The sequence below is a fragment of the Anomaloglossus baeobatrachus genome, chromosome 8, assembly GCF_048569485.1.
Source record: "Anomaloglossus baeobatrachus isolate aAnoBae1 chromosome 8, aAnoBae1.hap1, whole genome shotgun sequence".
In the NCBI taxonomy this organism is placed as follows: Eukaryota; Metazoa; Chordata; class Amphibia; order Anura; family Aromobatidae; genus Anomaloglossus; species Anomaloglossus baeobatrachus.
This window is the reverse complement of record NC_134360.1, coordinates 87,536,749-87,560,577: the sequence shown is the minus strand read 5'-3', so window position 1 is coordinate 87,560,577 and position 23,829 is coordinate 87,536,749. Positions and strand designations below refer to the sequence as shown.

The 23,829-nt window shown below is 45.9% G+C and overlaps 1 protein-coding gene across 1 annotated transcript; it reads left to right on the top strand.

Annotated features, from left to right (window-relative positions):
- Positions 1 to 1,715: 1,715 nt before the first annotated feature.
- On the top strand, positions 1,716 to 16,830 carry TOMM22 (translocase of outer mitochondrial membrane 22). Its single transcript, XM_075320885.1, has 4 exons — positions 1,716 to 1,850; positions 3,506 to 3,624; positions 9,008 to 9,125; positions 15,853 to 16,830. The coding sequence occupies exons 1-4, from the start codon at positions 1,761 to 1,763 to the stop codon at positions 15,913 to 15,915; spliced, it is 390 nt and encodes a 129-aa protein (XP_075177000.1). The 5' UTR covers positions 1,716 to 1,760; the 3' UTR covers positions 15,916 to 16,830.
- Positions 16,831 to 23,829: the final 6,999 nt, after the last annotated feature.

Here is a 23,829-nt window from a genome sequence, read left to right as displayed (position 1 = left end):
ACAATAACAAAGACCCTTGTTCACCACTTTATTAAGTACCCAAAAAACCCATCCATGTCCAACGTAATCCACGGAGGTCCCGCATCGCTTCCAGCTCTGCTACATGAAGGTGACAGGAGCTGCAGAACACACCGCCGCTCCTGTCACCGCCACACAGCTACTGAGGTGAGTATCGCGATCAGCTGATGTCAGTCAGGTTACTCGCGGCCACCGCTGGATCCTCCAACTGTAACAGCAAGTCACCCAAGTGACAGCGATAAAGTCACAGGTGAGTTGCGGTTACGTGGGGAGAATACAGCTGGCCACGGGTAACCTGAGTGACAGTAGCGCTAATCGCGCTGCTCAATTCAGTCATTCAGGAGATTAGCGGTCACCGGTGAGTCCTTCACGGTGACCGCTAATCAGGACGCCACACAGACAGAGCTGCGGCATGACAATGAAGTCAGGTGAAGGTCACCCGAGTTCATTCTGATCATGCGGCTCTGTCTGCGTCTGCTGTCATCTGCCATTCAGCTCTGCTACATGGCTGTCTGTGTCTGCTGTCAGCAGCCATGTAGCAGAGCTGAATGGCAGATGATATAGTAAAAACGGATCCCATACGCATCAAACACGCATTACACACGCTCTGCTATCCTTGAAATAATTAAAAAAAAAGCAACGCACTTGCATTGCACACTGACCTAATGTGAACTAAAATCAGCCGAGTTTTTTTCAGCCAACTGGGACCGATTTTACTCGCATAGATGTGTTTCCAGCCTAAGTGGGTTACTCGTTAAGCGAGGTTCCACTGTACGTTTTTTTTTTTGCACTATTCTGGATTAGAAGCAAAAGTCTTGTAATGCGTATGCGCCAGTGACCGAGGAGTAAAGCCTGCGCATGCGCAATACAGTACTCTGCCCTCAGCTGGAGAAAATTAAGAACAAGCGAGATAGGGGGCGCTGTGTGGGTGGCGTAGGACAAGTCATCCACATGAACAGGACAGGAGGACGGCGATTGTGTGGAGAGAAGGTGACGGAACAAGACCAGAAACGCCCATCGGATCGGACCCTGCCATATGGGGGGATTCTAAAAGGAATTTTTGGGATATGCAGAAGGGATTGGGGGCTTATATACAGATTGTAAAACTACTATAAAAGAAGTAGTAACTGTGGTGACCTTGGTGTATATTGGGAATCAACAAAAAGAAAAAAAATACATAAAATTGTCAAGAAAGAATATATACAATTTTCTCAGAATAATGTTATAATCTTTATTAAGGTAATGGGTGGTGATACATGAAAAAAAATAGGGCTGCACACATGGAATTCTGAACTAAACCAGGAGGTAGGTATATATTAACAAGGAAAAAAATGTATACATATAAAATGTCTAGCAGCATTGATATCACCGCCCTGTAATGTACAGTCATGGATATGCATAGGTAATATATATAAAGAGCTACTTGAATAAATAAATATAAATATCCTATATTTGCACAAATGGGAATTGTGGCTTCACATTTATATGATACTAGAGGTAACCCGGTGTTGTCCGGGATAGTAATAAGTTACTCTCTGTCCCTCTCTCTTCCCCTATTACCACCAAAATGCTATTTCTTCTCATCCTCATCCGTCCGCCGTGCAGTTCCGATAATCCCCACAAGGTGGCAGTCGCTATCTTGCGTCTTCCTCCGCTCCGCTCTATAGCGCTGGGCCGGTTTTTGTTTCCGATGACGTAGTTCCGGTGCTGTGACCCCTGAGTGTTCCTCGCACGCTGCAGACATGGCCTCACCGGGTGAACTGCCCCTGGAGCCCGCGCTTATCGGAGCCAGGAACCCGGACACCGAAGAGGAGGACGAGGCTGACGAGGAGGTGATTAGCATGTGCTCTAGTCTGGCGCACAGCGGGGCGGCGGTGCCGGGTCAGGGGGGTCCGCGCTGTGCCAGGGGGTCCCATTTTTCACTATTTGATCAGAGAAGCATACCGGGCTTGTCCGAGTAGTGAACCTAATCCCTATGTTTCACCTCAGAAAACTACTTTACAGTCTCTTCCTGCGCCATCCCAGCGGTGTCAGCACTGTGTCTCCCGGGGATCGTGTGACTTTGATTGTCCACAGAGATCAGATAATGTTGGCTTCACGCTTCCTTCTTTTGGACAACTCAAACATCTGGAGGAAGTGAGAACTGCGGCTCCTGCGCTCACGTTTTATGGATGTTTTGATTTGCCCAAAAAAGGGAAGAGTAGGTCATGTGATCTCTGGCTTCAAAGTCACACGATCCCCTGGAGACACAGTGCTGACACTGCTGGGATGGCGCCTGCACCAGAGATGAGCATAGGTGTTATTTTACTGGTGGGAAACGGGGATTGAGAAGGGCTTGTCCCGAGTAGAGGAGAACCTTTTTAAGAAACCTTCCATTTTGGACTTTTTATGTTACTGCATATAAGACTAATGATAAAACTGAATAAGGCTATGTGTGCGCTCTGCACGGCACCTAAAAGGTGCGCTTCAGAGCGCAGCTGAAAAGCTCCGTTCTGAAGCGCATGGTGCCGGCGAGAACGTGCGCTCTGCATGCAGCTCCTGCCATAGACAGAGCAGGGGCTGCCGGCAAAGCGCACGGAAGACGTGACATGTCACTTCTTAGAACGCAGCGATTCGGGCAGCAGCCGAATCGCTGCGTTCTAATAGGCCACATGCGCACAGCTCCTGTATAATCTCCATAGATTGTGCAGGGGACGCAGGACGCATGCAGTTACGCTGCGCTACAAAGCGCAGCGTAACTGCATGAATTACGCACACGTGCGCACATAGCCTAAAGTGACCAAATAGATGAAATCCGATTAAACAAAATATGGGTCTTTTTTGTGTACAAAAACAATCACTGACATCTGACTGATCCCTAAGGGTATGATCCCATGATTAGGACCCACTGTGTCCTGAATGCAGCAGGTCCTCACATGTGGGGCCGCGAGTCTCTTCCACAGGAGACCGCAGCTTGTGCCCACAATCCGGGCTGGGGCAGTTACGGCCTCTCGCTGTGTTCTCCCTACAAAGGATACTTGTGGCTCTACAGTAAAGAATTGACATGCTGCAGCTCGGGAAGGGCACCGCTGATCCGGTTACACTGCGGGAAACACAAGCACAGTGGGCAGGAGACTTCTATAAATCCGACAACTGCTTGTACTGTATAAAGCAGGGTTTTAGACACAACAAAGACACGCTGCGTCTAAAACGCTATGAACCCTGATCGTGGGCACGGGGCCTAAGACTCCGGGGTTAAGACTTGGCGGTTGGCCCTGTACAGTCTGAGTAGGATGCCCCCGCTGTGATTCTACCTTTGTATTACACTATGACAAAAGCAGTGATTGCACAAGTCCGCCTCATGTAGTGTCTCGGCTTGATATCATAAACTGTACAGCGATTGCAGTAATAGATGTTTCTACGGGTTTGATGATATTTATGAGATCTATATTGTGGGGGGCGGCTGTTATACAGATCAGTGAAACAGAATATTTGTGTCTTTATCCAGCTGGACGAGACGCTATCAGAAAGGATATGGGGCCTGACAGAGATGTTCCCAGACAGTCTACGAAGCGCTGCAGGAGTGACTCTTGACTTCTCCGTTTGTGCTGCCAAAAAAGTGTATAGGTAATTCTCCTGGATTCTTGTCTAGTAAGGCAGATTGTTAGAAAAAAGAAAAGAGATGAATTCTTTTACCTTTGTATATCCACCTATATGTCACTAAAGAGGACCTGTCGCTAAAGTTCCTGAGCTCCCCTGATTCTGCTGCTCTTTTCTGTTTTGTGGCTCTATTGCAGAGATAATAATAATATTTATTCATTTATATAGCGCTATTAATTCCACAGCGCTTTACATACATTGGCAATACTGTCCCCATTGGGGCTCACAATATAGAGTCCCCTATCTGTATGTCTTTGGAGTGTGGGAAGAAACCGGAGTACCCGGAGGAAACCCACACAAACACGGGGAGAACATACAAACTCCGTGCAGATGGTGTCCTTGGTGGGATTTGAACCCAGGACCCCAGCGCTGCAATACTGCAGTGCTAACCTCTGAGCCACCGTGCTGCCAGTATTGCTTATGGAGCGCAGCATGTGAAATCTCAGCTTTGCAGTCCAACTGGATGATTCTTCAGTCTTCCCTGGAGACGTGTGCCTTCACCCCTCCCTCCCAGACTGATTGACTGCTAGATCAGCTGGGATTGGCAACATGCTTTCTCTCCTCCCACACATGCCCCCATAAGAAAACTGAAGGAAGTACCCCATTGCTCTGCAAGAAGAGATTTCAAATGCAATGAGTGTGAATATCTCTACAATGGAGCGACACATCGCAAAAAGGGGTAGATTCAGGGAAACTTGCGGCTCTTTACAAGGTTAACTCTTACTCTTTTTTTTTTTTTTTTTTGGGGTACAAGTGACATCACCTTTAAAGAGATCTGTCAGCAGATTTGTCCCCTATAAGCTGCGGCCACCACCAGTGAGCCCTTTTGTATATATATATATATATAATAAATTATTCTAGAATACTCTATATAAGAGCCCAGGTTGCTCTGTGTAACATAAAAAAACACTATTATGCTCACCCAGACAACATGAGGGCAAACAGAGCTATTCCATTGAGTAAAATCTTAATAAATATGCCCTGATACATCTTTTGGGGAAAAATAATATAAAACCCTGTCTTATTTTCGGAAACCATGTTAGTTTTTAGTACAAGATTTCTGCATCTTCGGTCCTTTACATGTCAAGTTTGTGTTGTATTTTTAGCTTGTGCCAGAAAAACTTCAGATAAACATGCTAAATGTTCTCCATGGGGTCAGATGAAAACCAAAAAGGTTTCTTAGGCCTCTGACTGGTACACTGCGAAAAATGTATGAAATAACATTGGAGACTATGCTATTCCATAAACAGTGTTGAGAATAATCATTTTGTATTTGTTTTGGGGGGAATAGAGGCTCTTAACCCTTTCACGACCGGCCGATTTTTCGCTTTCCGTTTTTTTTTTTCGCCATTCTTTTTCTGAGAGACGTAACTTTTTTATTTTTCAGTCAATATGGTCATGTGAGGGCTCATTTTTTGCGGAACGAGCTGTACTTTTAAATGAAACCATCAGTTTTACCATATTATGTACTAGAAAATGGCAAAAAAATTCCAAATGCTGAAAAATTGCAAAAAAAGTGCGATAGCACTATGGTTTTTGAGATATTTTATTCACTGTGTTCACTATATGGTAAAACTGATGTGTGGGTGTGATGCCTCAGGTCAGTGCGAGTTCGTAGACACCAAACATGTATAGGTTTACTTTTATATAAGGGGTTAAAAAAAAATCGGAAGTTTGTCCGAAAAAAGTGGTGCACGTTTTACGCCATATTCCGTGACCCGTAGCGTTCTCATTTTTCGGGATCTTAGGCTCAATGACGGCTTATTTTTTCCGTCTCGAGCTGACGTTTTTAACGGTACCATTTTTGCGCAGATGCTATGTTTTGATCGCCTCTTATTGCATTTTGCGCAAAAGTTGTGGTGACAAAAAAACGTCGTTTTGGCGTTTGGAATTTTTTTGCCGCTACGCCGTTTACTGATCAGATTAATTGATTTTATATTTTGATAGATCGGGCGTTTCTGAACGCGGCGATACCAAATGTGTGTATATTTTTTATTTTTTTAACCCTTTAATTTTTAATGGGGCGAATGGGGGGTGATTTGAACTTTTAGGTTTTTTTGTTTTTTTTTAATTTTTTAAAACTTATTTTTTTACTTTTTTTTTTTATTTTACTAGTCCCCCTAGGGGGCTATTGCGATCAGCATTCCGATCGCTCTGCAGTATCTGCTGATCACAGCTGGAAGGCTGTAAACAGCAGATACGCTGTCTTTCTCTTTTGCTGTGCTCCGGGCACAGCGAAAGTGAAACCAATTCATGTGTAGTACAGGAGTCATCACATGACCCTGTACTACCATGGCAACTATCGGGAGTCACGTGATCGCGTCACGTGACTTCCGGTTTCGGCGGTAAGTAACACTTTACCGCGATTGCGCTTATAATGGCGCTGTCATGTATTGACAGCGCCATTATAAGGGGTTAATCGGCACGAGCAGATAACGATTCTGCTCGTGCCTAGCAGGCACACATCTCAGCTGTGAAAATCAGCTGAGATGTGTGCCGATCGCGGCATGCTGCCGCCGGAGGACCGCGGGCAGTAAGATTATGTCATTTAGGACGTAATTTTACGGCCCGCGGTCGTTAAGGGGTTAATAGATGACAAATACTATGGCATTTCTCATAGGCATCAGTTTAACATTTACTACCCAGTCTGAATGTTAAATAAAATAGCAGTTGCACTCAAGGGAAGGAGAAAAAACAAGAATGTAGATGGTGAGCATTGCAATATGAATCTGCATTACTGCCAAGAAAACACTTTTTTTTGAAAAATATGAGTTACTTAGCAAATAAATGTGGCCAAATTTACTTGTGCCCAGTACCACGTCAAGGTGCAGCTCTCATCTGGGTCCTACTTTAATTGCTATGCCTCTCATGTACAAACTGACCTTTTATATGGGCTACAATAGAACCTGCACAAGGAAAATCACATTCCAATATTCAAACATTCTTGTTTTTTCTCTTTCCCTTTAGAGTAGGACTCAGATGAGAGTTACACCTTGACGTGGTATCTACCGTGTTTCCCCGAAAGTAAGACCCTGTCTTACATTAATTTTACCCCAAAAAGTCCCACCCTGTCTTACTTTCAGGGGAGGTCTTACATTAGCCGAAAAAAAATGACAATTTTAATGTTATGGGGTATAGGGCTGTGCCATATCCCACTGCACACAGCCCCATACCCCATAACAGTGCAGTGGGATACGGCACTGTTATGGGGTATGGGGCTGTGTGCAGTGGGATACGGCACTGTTATGGGGTATGGGGCTGTGTGCAGTGGGACACGGCACTGTTATGGGGCTGTGCCGTATCCCACTGCACACAGCCCCATACCCCATAACAGTGCAGTGGGATACGGCACTGTTATGGGGTATGGGGCTGTGTGCAGTGGGATACGGCACTGTTATGGGGTATGGGGCTGTGTGCAGTGGGATACGGCACTGTTATGGGGTATGGGGCTGTGTGCAGTGGGACACGGCACTGTTATGGGGCTGTGCCGTATCCCACTGCACACAGCCCCATACCCCATAACAGTGCAGTGGGATACGGTACTGTTATGGGGTATGGGGCTGTGTGCAGTGGGATACGGCACTGTTATGGGGTATGGGGCTGTGCCGTATCCCACTGCACACAGCCCCATACCCTATACAGTACATGTTTCCCTACTTGGTTTTTAAATGGTGGACGTTTTCCTCTGCGGTGCGGAAGGCCTGTGCTGCAGGGAACGCTGTGCCAATCAGCAGGGAAACAGCGGTGACGTGGGGCTGGGGCGGCCAATTACAGCCCGAGCTGCTGGGCCAATCAGCGCTCGAGCCGGAGGCCGGCGGTGATGTGGGGCTGGGGCGGCCAATTACAGCCCGAGCTGCTGGGCCAATCAGCGCTCGAGCCGGAGGCCGGCGGTGACGTGGGGCTGGGGCGGCCAATTACAGCCCGAGCTGCTGGGCCAATCAGCGCTCGAGCCGGGGGCCGGCGGTGACGTGGGGAGCAGGGGCGGCCAATGAGCTGGGCGGATTGCGGGGTTAACACGGCGAGTTAACCCCATGAGCGCTGGACCCGCCCAGCTGCACCTGAGGACACCTCTGGAGCCTGGGGACCCAATGGGGGACAGCGGCGGCCCAAAGGTAAGGGCCTTACATGTCACACTGGCCCCCCAACCCTGCCTTACATTCGGGGGAGGCCTTACATTGAAGGACCCCCCCGTAACCCCCACCCTGTCTTACTTTCGGGGGGGTCCTACTTTCGGGGAAACACGGTAGGCACAAGTAAATTTGGCCACCTTTATTTGCTAAGTAACTCAATGTTCACCATCTACATTCTTGTTTTTCTCCTTCCCTTTAGTTGAGTGCAACTGCTATTTTGGATATTGTATGTCATGTTCAGTATGCACCAGTTTAGACTATAAGATTAGGAAGTGCCGGCAATTTTTCTAGTTTGTATGTTAAATAAAGACCATGATGTGATATTAAAGGGGTTGTCCAGTCAACTGGACATTGATGATCCAGCCTTAGTATATACATCATTATTTTCAAATCCGTGGGGTCTGACCCCCAGCACCCACACCGATCAATTGTTATTTATGTAGCAGCTGATCTGCAGTCCATGATCAGCAGTCATACATTGAACAATGCTGTTAGGCTTTGTTCACCATCTACATCCAGATGCCTTTGGAGCCGATACCAGCCGATCAGTAGGGATTATACCGTGTTTTTCCAAAAAATAAGACACTGTCTTATACTTTTCTTGCCTCCCAAAAAAGCAGTAGGGCTTATTTTTGGAGGAGGTCTTATTTTTGGAGAAACATGGTTGGGGGTAAGTTTACCCTTCCCCCCCCCCCTTGCCCCCTCCAAAAAAAGCAGACACCCCACTTCCCAGGAGACTTATACTTACCAGACGTCTGCATGGCTCCCAGGTACTCCCTGTGATTTCCGGTGGGTGGTGCATGCTGTCCTCCCCTGTGTCTGACACGCACACACGCACACGAAATCGGTGTTGCTGTGTGTGTATGTGGTGAGTGTGTATGATCCGATGTTTGTGTGGGTGGGTGTGCAATCCACTGCAGGTGCTTTTGCTCGGCCTCTGGTGAGTGCAATTGCGGGGTATCTAGGGCTTAGTTTCGGGGGAGGGCTTATATTTAAGCCTTGCTCTGAAAATGCTGAAAATCCCTGCTAGGGATTATTTTTGGGGGAGGGCGTATTTTTGGAAAAACACAGCAGGTTACGCGCTTCATCTGAAGGATCATCAGTCATGTCTATTTTATACCTGGCAACCCCTTTTAATGGAGCCTTCGGTTGAAGACCATGTTAAGTGCAGTTCACTTGTTTTTCTTATTTGCTTAGTAATTCCTGTGTGTTCTTCACAGCTTTTCACGTTCTGCGTTATGGATAGGAACCACCTCATTCATGATTTTAGTATTACCAGTAGTGTTTGAGACAGAAAAATTGCAGATGGAGCAGCAACAGCAGCTACAACAGAGACAGGTAAGGTATATACAAAGACACTGCTATCCTGTCACATTTCCCTGCAAGAATGATTTTGTGCCCAGGATGATCCTCTGTGCACAATGTTGTGATTTTGATCTTGAGTTGGGGTATAGGAACACTACTTGTAGCCCTCTAGCTTTTATCCTTCTTTTGTTTTTAGTCCTGAGACCCAGATTAGTAATACACAAGTTTTGATACATATAAAAATCTGCTACGCCTCATTCACACATCTGTTCCTTCTTTAAAGTGTCTGTGGACTGAGCACGTATGACAAAAACTGATGTGTGAATGATCCCTAAAAAAATAAGTATGAATAATCATATGAAGGCTCGTCATTAATTCTTAATGATGACCTTTCACTAAAGTTTGCATGTTTGACACGATGCAATAGTGGCTGCAGAGAGGACATATTTTGTTAACTTTGCCACAGTGTTGTGGAAATTTTAGGAATCGTAGTAGTTGGCACTCAATGAGTAATTTTTTTTTTTTTGTCCAAGCAACGCTCAAAGCAAAAAACTACCCACCCCCAATAGCTTAGAGCAGGTTTCTCAGTGTGTGATATGATGATACAGCTCCTATCTGGCCGACCTCCTGCATGAGTCAGGATAGGGAAGGGGCAGAGCAGCGGAGTTTAGCTGTGTCACATTACTGACTGCTCTATCAGCTCTCCTGATTACTGAGTGTGTCAGTATCCATATATGTCTGTTGTGCTCAAGCAATTTGTAAGTCCAAGTGGGTGTTATCTTATTAGAGACTGTTCATTAGGGGAGTGTGCTTCTTATCCCTGTCTTTATGCTGACCAGGCAGAAAAACAACACAACCCCACAATAGCTAAGAGAATGTTTCTGCATGTGTGAGATGTAATGATACAGCTCTGATCTTCCGGTCTAACCTCCTGCATGATTAGAAAGTGCACAGGTGACTTACAGATAAGGTTTTTGCAGCCAAGGTTGGATGGAAGAGCAGCACAGCCGCATTTAACTGTGTAACATTGCAACCCCTTCTATCAGCTCTCCTCCTCTCCTAGGTCTAAACTGAAAAATAAGGAGCGCTGATAGTGTAATACCAACAGATATACTATGTTGATGCACTGGTCCTGAAGAAGAGGTGTATCCTCGAAACGCGTAGACCGATGGAATAAAAGAATACGTTTATAACATCAACGTGCTACATCTTCATTTTGGCTGATGCGCGGCATTAACCCCCTCTTCACTCTGATTTGTATGCCTCTCCTAGGTCTGTCACCTCTGTTGTACTGTCCCCCCCCCAATGCTTCCTATCTGGAGATGAGCTAATAGGTGTCGGTAACATCACACTTAACCCTTCACACCATGATCATTTTCGTTGTTTTTTTCCACCACTTTTTCCAAACCACAACTTCTTTTATTTTTATGAACTCAGCAATACTAAACTAAATGTGTATTTTATTTTTTTTTGTTTTGACAAAACTTACTTTAACCCCTTCACCCCCGGCCACTAAAACACCCTAATGACCGGGCCATTTTTTGCAATTCTGACCAGTGTCACTTTGACAGGTTATAACTCTGGAACGCTTCAACGGATCCTGGCGATTCTGAGATTGTTTTTTCGTGACATATTGTACTTCATGTCAGTGGTAAATTTAGGCCGATATTTTTTGCGTTTATTTGTGAAAATTTAGGAAATTTGGCGAAAATTTTGAAAATTTCGCAATTTTCAAACTTTGAAAATTTATGCCCATAAATCTGAGAAATATGTCACACAAAATAGTTACTAAATAACATTTCCCACTTGTCTACTTTACATCAGCGCAATTTTCGAAACAAATTTTTTTTTCGTTAGGAAGTTAGAAGGGGTCAAAGTTCATCAGCAATTTCTCATTTTTCCAACAAAATTTAGAAAATAATTTTTTTTAGGGACCACATCACATTTGAGGTGACTTTGAGAGACCGAGGTGACAGAAAATACCCAAAAGTGACCCCATTCTAAAAACTGCACCCCTCACTCTGCTCAAAACCACATCCAAAAAGTTTATTAACCCTTTAGGTGCTTCACAGGAACCAAAGCAATGTGGAAGGAAAAAATGAAAATTTTAGTTTTTAACACAAAAATGTTACTTTAGCCATAAAATTTTCATTTTCACAAGGGAGAAAAGAGAAAGTGCACCCTACAATTTATTGTGCATTTTCTCCTGAGTACGCCGATACCCCATATGTGGTAAAAATCAATTGTTTGGGTGCACAGCGGAGCTCGGAAGGGAAGGAGCGCCATTTGAATTTTTGAACGCAAAATTAGCTGCACTCATTAGCGGACGCCATGTCGGGTTTGAAGACCCCCTGAGGTGCCTAAACAATGGAGCTCCCCCACAAGTGACCCCATTTTGGAAACTAGAGCCCTCAAATATTTTTTCTAGATGTTTGATGAGCACTTTGAACACCTGGGGGCTTCACAGAAGTTTATAACGTTGAGCCGTGAAAAGAAAAAAAAATTTTTTTACCACAAAACTGTTGCTTCAACTAGGTAGCTTTTTTTTTCACAAGGGTATCGGGAAAAAATGCAACATAAAATGTATTGTCCATTTTCTCCTGAGTACGCAGATACCTCATATGTGGTGGAAATCAAATGTTTGGACACACGGCAGTGCTTGGAATGCAAGGAGCGCCATTTGAATTTTTGAACGCAAAATTAGCTGCACTAATTAGCGGACGCCATGTCGGGTTTGAAGACCCCCTGAGGTGCCTAAACAATGGAGCTCCCCCACAAGTGACCCCATTTTGGAAACTAGAGCCCTCAAATATTTTTTCTAGATGTTTGATGAGCACTTTGAACACCTGGGGGCTTCACAGAAGTTTATAACGTTGAGCCGTGAAAAGAAAAAAAAATTTTTTTTACCACAAAACTGTTGCTTCAACTAGGTAGCTTTTTTTTTCACAAGGGTATCGGGAAAAAATGCAACATAAAATGTATTGTCCATTTTCTCCTGAGTACGCAGATACCTCATATGTGGTGGAAATCAAATGTTTGGACACACGGCAGTGCTCGGAAGGCAAGGAGCGCCATTTAAATGCAAAATTAGCTGCACTCATTAGCGGACGCCATGTCAGGTTTGAAGACCCCCTGAGGTGCCTAAACAATGGAGCTCCCCCACAAGTGACCCCATTTTGGAAACTAGAGCCCTCAAATAATTTTTCTAGATGTTTGGTGAGCACTTTGAACACCTGGGGGCTTCACAGAAGTTTATAGCGTTGAGCCGTGAAAAGAAAAAAAAAATTTTTTACCACAAAACGGTTGCTTCAATTAGGTAGCTTTTTTTTTCACAAGGGTAACAGGAAAAAATGCACCATAAAATGTATTGTGCATTTTCTCCTGAGTACGCAGATACCTCATATGTGGTGGAAAGTAATTGTTTGGGCGCATGGCGGGGCTCAGAAGAGAAGGAGCGCCATTTGACTTTTCAAACGCACAGACGCAGTGCACTGATCGGTCGCTGCAGGACGCACGGTCGGATGCGATAAAAAAAGCGTCGGGGATACATAAAAAAAAAAGTCACGCCAAAAATTGACCATGGATGCAGATATGTTATGTGCATCCCTGATCAGCGCTCGGCGGGACGCACAGACGGATGCCATACAAAAATTGTCGCGAATACGGAAAAAAGTCACGCCAAAAATTGAGCAGGGATGCCGATCCGTTATCTGCATCCCTGATCAGCGCTCGGCGGGACGCACGGTCGGACGCGATACAAAAAGCGTCGCGAATACGGAAAAAAGTCACGCCAAAAATTGAGCAGGGATGCCGATCCGTTATCTGCATCCCTGATCAGCGCTCGGCGGGACGCACGGTCGGACGCGATACAAAAAGCGTCGCGAATACGGAAAAAAGTCACGCCAAAAATTGAGCAGGGATGCCGATCCGTTATCTGCATCCCTGATCAGCGCTCGGCGGGACGCACGGACGGATGCCATACAAAAATTGTCGCGAATACGGAAAAAAGTCACGCCAAAAATTGAGCAGGGATGCCCATCCGTTATCTGCATCCCTGATCAGCGCTCGGCGGGACGCACGGACGGATGCGATACAAAAAGCGTTGGGAATACGGAAAAAAGTCACGCCAAAAATTGAGCAGGGATGCCGATCCGTTATCTGCATCCCTGATCAGCGCTCGGCGGGACGCACGGACGGACGCGATACAAAAAGCGTCGCGAATACGGAAAAAAGTCACGCCAAAAACTGACCACGGATGCAGATCCGTTATCTGCATCCCTGATCAGCGCTTGGCGGGACGCACGGACAGATGAAGTGTAAAAATGGACAAGATACAATAAAAAAAAAAAAGTTATACTCACAGTACCAAGAGGATCACTGACCAGAAGAGTTGCAGAGGAACAAGAAGGCAGTGAGATAGACAGCTTTACACCAGCAGCAGGCAGGACGTTGGACAGATCAGCAGAAGGACCCAGATGGAGGCAGATGTGATCGGGCCAGTGAAGACCTCGGACGACCCCTGAAGGCAGGTAAGAGGACGTCGGGGGGGGCAGGGGGGGGGATGGGGAGAGGGGGGGGCAGATGGGGGGGGGTTAGAGGGAGAGCAGAGGGGGCGGAGAAGCAAAGGCAGAAGGAAGGAACCTTGGAAGCAGATGACAGAGGAGGCAGGCAGATCGCGTGGGGAGGAGATCGGGATGCCGGGGGGCAGATCGGGGCGTAGGGGGGCAGATCGGGGCGTAGGGGGGCAGATCGGGGGGGGCACGGGCAGGGGCCTTCACGGGAGCGCGCAGGGGCCTTCACGGGAGCGCGCAGGGGCCATCGCCGGAGCACAATACTTACCTTTGGAGCTGGCGCGGTGACAGCAGAGGGGGCGTCTGCGGCGGCAGCTGCGGTGGCGTGGTACCAAAAGTACCAGCCACTCCACGCTGCAGCCATGTTGGGGGAGGGTCCCCAGAGCAGGACAGGCCTGGGGAGGGCGGCCACCGGCAGATCAGACCGCCCCACTGCACACTGATTGGAGCGATTGCGCGTCATAGCACGATCGCTCCAATCAGTGCTGCAGGGGCTGGGGGCGGCATGTTTGAGGTCCACCTATGATATGCTGCAGCAGCTGCGGCATCTCATAGCTGGATCTCACAGGATCGCACTAATTCGGGCATTATTTTTGCCGAAATTAGTGCGATCGATGTGGTTGGCGGTTCAGATTTGAACAGCCAATCACATCGATCGTCGATAGGGGGTGGCGATGCCACCCCCCCTGGGGTCAAGCAAAGGTCCCCTGCTGTAAGAAACAGCAGGGGACATCATTTGAAAGCCGTTGCTATGGCCACGGCAATCAAATGAAGTTTAGGCAGTAAAATTACGTCCCTGGTCGTTAAGTCACGTTAAAATAGGACGTAATTTTACTGCCCGCGGTCGTGAAGGGGTTAAACTTTTGTGGGGGTTCATATTTTTTAAAAACTTATTTTTGTTCCCACTTTTAACGGTATTTAATAATCCATTTAGGGGACTTGAACCTGCGATCGTGTGATCTCCTGTTCTATACATAGCAGTGCTACCATACTGCTATGTATAGCAAAAATAACGATCTCTTATGACCTCCGGTGTTTACAGGGGAATCATAATGATAGGCATGGGGGTCATCAGCAGACCCCCGGCTGTCATGACAACACACTGATGGAAATGTGAAATGTCACTCCCCCTCCTGCCGATGCGAGTTAAATGCAGCTGTCAGAGATTGACAACAACATTTAACAGGTTCCACCCACAGCTGTTAAAGGGACATGATAGTTTAAATCAGCTGTCATGTGTGGGGAAAGGTATGGGCTTTGCGCGCAAGCCCACATCAATGGCAGGGACACAACATATGTACGTCATATGTCATGAAGGAGTTAAATCTGTTGTGCTCACAGCATCTTGTAATTGGTCTGCAGTGAAATCAGATATGACAGCTTACTCATTTGTTATCGCCATATCTGAGAAGTGTTAAGGCCCGGTCACACACAACGACTTACCAGCTATCCTGACAACGATACGACCTGATAAGGATCACTGGTAAGTCGCTGGGAGGTCGCTGGTGAGATGTCACACCGTCCGATCTTACCAACGACACAGTAACCATCAGCGACCTGTATAACGATCTCGGCGGGCGTTGGGACTGTGTTAGGAGGTCGTTGGTAGGCGTCAAACACAGCGATGTGTCCTGCCCAGCAGGACATCACCTTTGAAGAAAATGGTCCGGACCATTCGGCAACAACTAGCGCTCTCACAGCAGGGGCCTGATCGGTTGGTAGGTGTCACACATAACGAGATCGCTGATGTGTCACAAACTGTGACTCAGCAACGATCTCGTTAGCGATCTCGTTGTGTGTGACGGGGCCTTTAGTCACCTGTGCTGTACTACCAGCAGTTTCTAATCATGCAGGAGGTTAGACCACCAGTGTTCTTTCTCCACTGTGTTGCTGCTTGCTTTTGATTGGTCAGCATCATACAAGTACACACCTCCTATTCCTATTGTCTGATATACACCAACTTAGACTTAGTAAAATTTAACTCAGTAGGTGCAAATGCTTTGATTGCTAATATGTCCACAACAGGGAGGCAAAACTTACGCTTTATTCCGCTCTGCAGCCACTATTACATCATGTGTCCAATACAAAATGAAAAATTTGGTGAAAGGTTCTCAATAGGTAGTATAATACAATAGTAAAATAGAAGTGACCACATTTAAATTTTGCTTTTTTTTTTTTTTTTTATGTAGATTCTCCTAGGACCGTCAACAGGGATGTCTGGTTCTCTTCCTCCAATACCTGGAAAAGTATAATTTTTACAGCATTTAGTAAATTTAGAATTTTTTTTCCTTATATTTTGATGATGACCAAGAGAATAAGAAATTAGAAGACCGCTGTCTCCTCAGCCGGCCGCCTCTTGTGGTGCTCTGCATGCCCTGTCTTCACCAGCCTACAGTGCTGTCCTCTGAGAACATACACATATGCAGGTCTCGGTCACACTGTTACTGAGCAATGTTGAGGGATCCTTTCATAGCGATACAACAGGATTATCTTTTTTTTTTTGTGCGCTCCAATGTAGTCATTCTATTATGAAACCTCTTTGTCATGAAGAGTTGTATATTGTATATAGATTTTGCAGGTGCCTTTCACTTCTTTAAGGCGTAAATATTTGTGTTTGCCCCACAGGAAAAGAAACAAACATTTTAAGTTCTATTTATACAGTTTGCTTAATTTAAAAAAAAATTGTGGGAAAAAAAAGTTTTTGTAAATTAGCGACTGGCAGTGCAGTATCCGAGCAGCGACTGTACAGTTTACATGTACTCAGTGCCTGTGAGACAATCTCTGTGGATCGTTCTGTGGCTGTAGAATGTGATGGGAGGGTGGGCTCAATGTTTGTGGTAACAGGTCTGCGCAGGAGAGTGCAGGACGTCACCTGAAGAGGCGATTGTGTTGGAATGGTTTCATGCTTATGTGTGTGTTCTTTTTTTGTTTTTGACAATATTAAAACTGAAAAGATGGATGTCTCATTTTCACTGTTGTAGCCCTTTATCAATAGGTCTTGAACTAAGGTCTCAGATGGCAGTGATTCCCCTCACACAGAAAAACGGATTCTTCATCGGCTTTATAAAAACTTAAGAAACCTTTTGGGGTTTGTTTTTTTTTAAATGATTTTTTTTGTTTAGAAAATCTGATTAAACTGTTGTGGTAAAAACAGCACATGGATGTTATCCGATTGCAGTCTGTTTTTTTTTTTTGTTTTTTTTTTTGTTTTTTTGCGTTGGCAAGCTTGATCCTTGATATATAGGAAATATGTCCTTGTATTTCTGCAGATCACAAAAAACACAGACATGTGAACAGCCTCATAGTTTAATGGGTATACGTTTTATGGTTGATAGAATTCATACATGAGAAATGCTAGTGCCACACCGAGGCAGGCTGAGATCACTTTGCCCCCTTTGTGCAAAAGTTGAATTGCTCTTTAGATCATGAAAACATACCGTAAATTCTCTGATTTTGGAATTCACAAGTCCCATAAAATATTGTATTAAAGAGGACCAACCACCAGGATTTTCCTATATAAACTGAATCCCGTGCTATACTGGCACTATCAGGCTGACTCTATACATACCTTTAGTTGTGAGATCGGATGTATACTTTCTGAAATACAGGCAAGTAAAATTTGAGATTCACTGTTGATAGATATTCTGTAGCTGCTATCAATTATGTGAGTCAGGTTTTGTTAGTTATTCCTGCCCCTGTCTGCTTCCTGTCCTAACTGTCCTAACAAAACCTGACTCACTGTTGATAGATATTCTGTAGCTGCTATCAATTATGTGAATCTCATACATTTTACTTGCCTGTATTTCAGAAAGTATACATCCAATCTCACAACTACAGGTATGTATAGAATCAGCCTGATAGTGCCAGTATAGCACTGGCTTTAGCTTATATACGAAAATCCTGGTGGTTGGTCCTCTTTAACAAATGTTATGGGTTAATGGCAGTAAAACCGCTAGTCTGTATGTTTTGTACCTGCTCTGACTCCTGTGTGAGGCTCTACGCTTGTAATGTAGGTTAAGTCTATACAAGGTGTTGATCACTCACTACCTAACAATACTGTATATACATGAGGTCGTGTTCAGGAAAATCAGCAAGAATTAGCTTAATGCTGATCCTTTATACTAACCTATAAGTTTAGATTGGTCTCCAGTACAGCGGTCACATACACTAGATGTGCAGCTTAGGGCATAAAGAGGTTTCTTTTCTTATAAAGCATCCTTTCTCAGTCCTTAGAGAAATTAACACTCATTTACTTTTCACAATTTGATAGATGCTTATGATGGACCGTTCTGCTGCCAATGTAAATGGTGTTTAGGTTATGGGTCTGTCCCACTACATCTTTTCAGCAATGCCTCCTGCTTGATAAATCGGACTAGCAGTATAGTCTCCCCGCTAGCCCGAACTGTTCGCTCCCGATGCTGCTGTATGTGGCTTTCTTCTGCAGCATTGACGGAGCACAGTAACCATGAAGTTGTCCTGGATCAGGAGCTTGGAGCGCCACCCTGGCTGGCTTCAGTGCAGTGCTTACAAGCTCTACTGGCAATAGCTTTTACTCAATGAGCATGTTCTGCTGTCTTCATTTGCTCGTATTCCTCATTGTCTATTGCCTGTTGTTGTTGTTGTTGTTGTTTTTGTCCTCTGAGATATTTCTTCCCCTTTTCACTACACATCTGTGTACAGTTCCCTCCATGCTTTTGTCCCTGGCCTCGTCCATACTAACTTTTTCTCCTTTCACATGTGAATAAAGCAGACCAATTTCCATGAGATTTTTATCAGTGTGCCAGTATTTTCTATAAAGGGTAATTGCTACCAGTCACACTATTCTATTTAATGCTGAGCACTTTTCATATTTTCTCCTATGCTTGTAGTAAGTATCAATTCATGTAATGTTAGACAAACAAGTCAAAGATGGGGATTAAAGAGCGGAAGGTGCACCAGACCAAACAGGAGTAAACGGTACAATGTTAGTGCAAAATAAACATGTAAAGTGCCATGGAAATAATGGCGCTATAATATACATGTGTATAGCAATTCGTGATGAGCAAGCACTATCAGAGCAGTTGGACGCTTGGATGGGTGCAGCTCGAGTCCCTGAGTATAATGGAAGTCAATGGAATACTTGAGGAACTTGAGGATTTTTCTGGCAAATAAAATGCTCATTTACTTTCTTTATACTCGGGTTCTCGAGTCGGGACAGCGGGACAGTGATAAGAAGCAGCGCTGCGCTCCCTCTCATCAGTGCTTTCAAATATACCGGCATCACAGATGCCAATATATTTGAATGTGATCCTGAGCAGGGGCCCGGTGCTGGCGCTGACATCACGGCAGCTGCCGCCAGGCCCCTCCCCCAGGTCACGGACCCCATAGCAGTGCCGGGGGAGGTTGTGGGCAGAGTACGGGGTGCGGGGGAATGTGTGGGAGGGTGCAGGGAAGGGGGCAGGGACTCCACGCACTGTACAGCCCAGTAGGGCGGCAACATGCTGTTCCAGATTTGCATGTCAACATGGCCCTGCCCATGTTGACATGAAATGACCGGAAGCAGCAAAATTGCGGCAGGAGCGATCACATGACCACTCTGAGCCGGGGGAGAGGGGCTGACAGCAGGGCAGGTAAGTGGTCTCTATCTACTTACCTACCCCAATGTAGCCCAATAGGGAAATAATAAAAAAAAGTCAAAATAATCCGGATAACCCCTTTAAGTTAAAGAGAAGAAACTAGAATAAAGGAGAAAGAAAACAAAGAGAAGAGGGAAATAGAAAATAGACAAGATGTAGTAAAATGGGAGCAGGGAGGAGAGGGTGTGGAGAGTGACGAAGTCCGATTCGGAATCCCTGGTTGCCTTCTAAGTGGTCAGCTAGCCAGAACACCAAAAAAAAATGAGGGTGTGGGTGGGGGGAGTTTCCTAATTGAGCTAAGACTCGAATCTCAAACTCTCCTAAAGGAAAGTCAAGGAGAACGAGACAGTATTCAATCAATATTCTAGTGAGGGACGGCTGCCTCCATCAGGTTTCAGAAATCATCACTGTCCACAAGCGTAAACGCCAACATTTGGCCACATTTCCAGACCACTTTACTTGCATTTATTGTTTTGACCTGTGGGTGAGTGGCTGTGTATTAACGCTTGCGCTCCAGGGTCTGGGGTAGACAACTGGACTCTGCAGACACCATCAGGAAACACATCCACTTCCTTGTCCCAGCGCAAAGATGGGAGGCATGTGCGGATTGACCAGCACACAGCACATGGGAAGAGGAAGTTCAGTCACCCAAAGAGAACAATTTGAGGACCCAGGCATTTGGCTCAAGTAGTCGACGAGGAGGCATAGCAATGCAACAAGCAATAGACGTACAGGAGACATCCGGATTCCAGTTTTGGAACAATTTTGAAAACACTCTTAATTAATGACTCTCAAAGTGGTAAAGGATCTGTAGACAGTACAAAGCCTAGTCAAAATGAGCACAAGGAATGTCAGTACTGGGAGCGACAGACATACAGGAGACACTCTTAAAAAAAAAATTGAATCAATTTTTTGAAAACACTATTAACCCCTTAACCCCCAGTTTGGTTTTCACCTTCATGACCAGGCCATTTTTTTAAAATCCAACCAGTGTCACTTTATGATGTAATTACTCTAGAATGTTACAGACTGCTGCCCCCAGCAGTTTCTTAGTTTTGGTACATAGCCAAGATAAAAAAACAAAACACATAGGTCTCTGCTTATTACTTAAATAATTGGGGTAATAAGGGGTTAATAATAGCTCACAGCAACCACTATACCTTAGATTAGTAATGGAGTGGTCTCATAGGCCCTCCCCATTATTAATGTGTTGGTTTTTTTATTGTTTTTTATTTCAAATAAAGAGTTAAAAGAAACACATACAGTGGAACCTTTGTTCTGGGATTGTGCTTGTAATCCAAGTTACTCGTGTAGCAAGGCAAATTTTCTCATATGAAATAATTGCTACAAGTTGTGTAACAAATTTTGGAATGGCACAATAGGGGACCAGGATGGGACATTGAAATTCAGACACACCCCCACACACGTGCATTATCACCTACCTCCGTTCCCTCGGCGGCCTCTTTTCCTGGTTCTTGCAGTCTGCAGCCATGTGGACCTAGTAACGATTGCGTCGGATGCAGGGGCTGCCACTGTCAGTGCTTCAGCACCAGACGTCAGAAGCAAGCAGCTTAAGTGTATGATTGCACACCTCCTAAAGGCAGCACGCTGGCCAGAGAACTCAGCGCCAGCTGACATGAAGCAAAGACAATCACAGCCAGTTCAGGGTCTGCTGCTATTACTGGATCCATGTGCCTGCGGACCACAAGAAGCAGCCAGAGCGGGTCAGGAAGTGTGTGCGGTATTTGCTCGTACAGCAAAGCATTGCTCGCAGCCGAGTTACAAATTTGCAGCAAGCTTTGCTCGTATAGCAAAATGCTCGCACACCAGGTTACTTGTAATCCGAGGTTCAACTGTATAAGAAAAAAACAAAACACCTCTTTCACTCTTTATTAACCAAGCCCGCAGTTCTGATGTAATCCACACAAGGTCCCACTACGATTCCAGCTCTGCTACATACATACTGAAGTCCCAACACACAGGTATAGAACATGTTTGCAGGCAGAGATGTGTGGCTGTGGCTTCAGGCAGAGATGAGTGGTGACATTATTTGTGGTCACAGCTGGAGGTTCCCATGGGGCTTTCACCACAGATAAACTGAATAAACTGACCTCAGGTGGCTCATTAACCCCTTCACTCCCGGGCGAATTTTGCTTTTTCATTTTTTTGCTCCTCTTCTTCCGAGAGCCATAACTTTTTTATTTTTCCGTCAATCTTGCCATAGGGCTTTTATTGCGGGACGAGTTGTACTTTTAATGAAATTAAACCATGAGTTTACCGTATAGTGTACTGGAAAAAGTGGCAAATAACATTTCAAAGTGCGGAAAAATTGCAAAAAAAAAAAGTTGTTTTGGGGGTATTTTATTCACAGTGTTCACTATATGGTAAAACTGATTGGTATCCACGACCTCCTACTGATCTAACATGAGATATCACACCAACACGTTTCCTTTTATCTAAGGGGTTACAAAATTCAGGCGTTAGTTAATCCCTTAATGACCCTTGACGTACTGGGTACGTCATGGTGACATGGTTCTAAACGACCCATGACGTACCCAGTACGTAATGGCGAAATCGCGGCCCCGATGAGTGCGATTGGTTCACACAAACCTTAGATTCGGGGAGGAGGGAACTTCTGCCTGACCTCAGGAGGGGTGGTGCCTCCTCCCTGGACCTACGGAGGCTGTGATTGGCTGACTAACACTGCTCAGCCAATCACAGCCACTGTAATGTTGCAGCCATTGAAAATGGTTGAAACATTGAAATCCAGCCCTGATCAGTGCAGCTGTAGCACTAGCCATTGGCTGGAGCTGGGTGATCAGTGGTTTACCCGCCCCCAGCTCTAATTGGAGAGATCGGCCTTGTGACCGATCTCTCCAATCACCGTGGATCTGGTGCCGGTGACCACTCCCCTCCGCTTTACTCCGTCTGTGGAAGCCAAGGGGAGCGATCCCTGCAAGTGCCCTGGTAAGCCCCTGCCCCCGATCCGCTGCAACCGCCGCCGATCCCCCGACGATCTCTATCTGCTGCAGCCGCCTCCATCTGCCACCGCTCTCTCCCATCAGCTGTTGCTCCCCTACGTGAGCTGCTGCCCGCTCTCTTCCATCCTCATCTGCTGCCCCCTCCACCATCTCCCACCCTGTGCGATCTGCTGCCTGCTGTCCACCATCTCACCTTCCCGATCTGCTGCCCGCCCTCCACCATTTCACCTTCCCGATCTGCTGCCCGCCCTCCACCATCTCACCTTCCCGATCTGCTGCCCCCTCTCTCACCCTCCCTGATCTGCTGCCTGCTCTCCCATCCTCTTCATCTGAAGCCCCCTCCCCCACCTCTCACCCTCCCCGATCTGCTGCCCCTCCACCACCTCTCACCCTGATCTGCTGCCCGCCCTCTCCCATCCTCCACCGCTCTTCCAGCTGCCGGGCCATCTCCCATTTTCCGCCGGGCCCTCTTCCATCCTCCATCCATCTTTTTTTTCATCCCACCTAGTCCCCCCCTTTTTGCAGCACATCCGTGCGTGCGTCCTGATTTTTTTTTCTGTAAACTAAGAAAGAAATATAAATAAACTTAGTTTATGGCCAGTAAAATTATACTGTAGTAAACGGCAACTACAGTATTTTTTACTGAATATTGTAAGGGTCAGCCCAGTGCCACACTTGAGAGCGATGCACGAGTCTCACATCGCATCATCCGGCACGGTCGCTCTCTTCCAGACAGGAGTGTGCGGCTGTGCCGGATGATGTGATGCGAGATTCGTGCATCGCTCTCACGTGTGGCACTTGCCATAGTGTCAGTTGCAGGCGCTCATTATTTTATTATTTTTATTTTACCGACGTCCGTATTTTTTTTATTTCGCCAAACTAATTTTTTTGTATGGGGGGGTGTCTAGTTTCCAAAATGGGGTCAATTGTGGGGGAGCTCCATTGTTTAGGCATCTCGGGGGGGGGTCTCCAAACGCAACGTCGCGTCCGCTAATAATTTTAACCAATTTTGCTGTGAAATGGCGCTCTTTCTCTTCTGAGCCCCGCCGTGCGCCCAAACATTTGATTTCCACATATGAGGTATCTGTGTACTCAGGAAAAAATGCACAATAAAACGTATTGTAATTTCTCCTGATACCCTTGTGAAAAAAAGCTACCTGTTTGAACTCCTGGAGGCTTCACAAAAGTTTGTGATGTTCAGCCGTGAAAATAATTGAGACTCTCCTGAGAGAAGTTATGGCAACTAGAAAGGCCACCTTTTGAGAAAGACGATACAAAGAAAACCTCCCTAAGGGGCTCGAAAGGGGGTTTCTGCAATACCGTGAGGACCAAGTTAAGGTCCCAGGGATCCAAGGGCCGCCGATAAGGCGGAATGATGTGAGACGCACCTTGCATGAAGGTGCGGACCTGAGCCAGCCGGGCGAGACGCCGCTGGAACAGCACTGATAGAGCTGAGACTTGTCCCTTGAGAGAGTTGAGGGACAGTCCTAGCTGCAGACCGGACTGTAAAAAAGACAGAAGGGTCGGCAACGAGAATGGCCAAGGAGAATGGCCGGAAGAGCGACACCAG

Coding starts and splice junctions, on each gene's coding strand:
- TOMM22 (XM_075320885.1), top strand. CDS start 1,761: ATGGCCTCACCGGGTGAACTGCCCCTGGAGCCCGCGCTTATCGGAGCC. Junction 1,851..3,505: donor AGGACGAGGCTGACGAGGAG/GTGATTAGCATG, acceptor GTCTTTATCCAG/CTGGACGAGACGCTATCAGA. Junction 9,126..15,852: donor AGCAGCTACAACAGAGACAG/GTAAGGTATATA, acceptor TTTTTTATGTAG/ATTCTCCTAGGACCGTCAAC.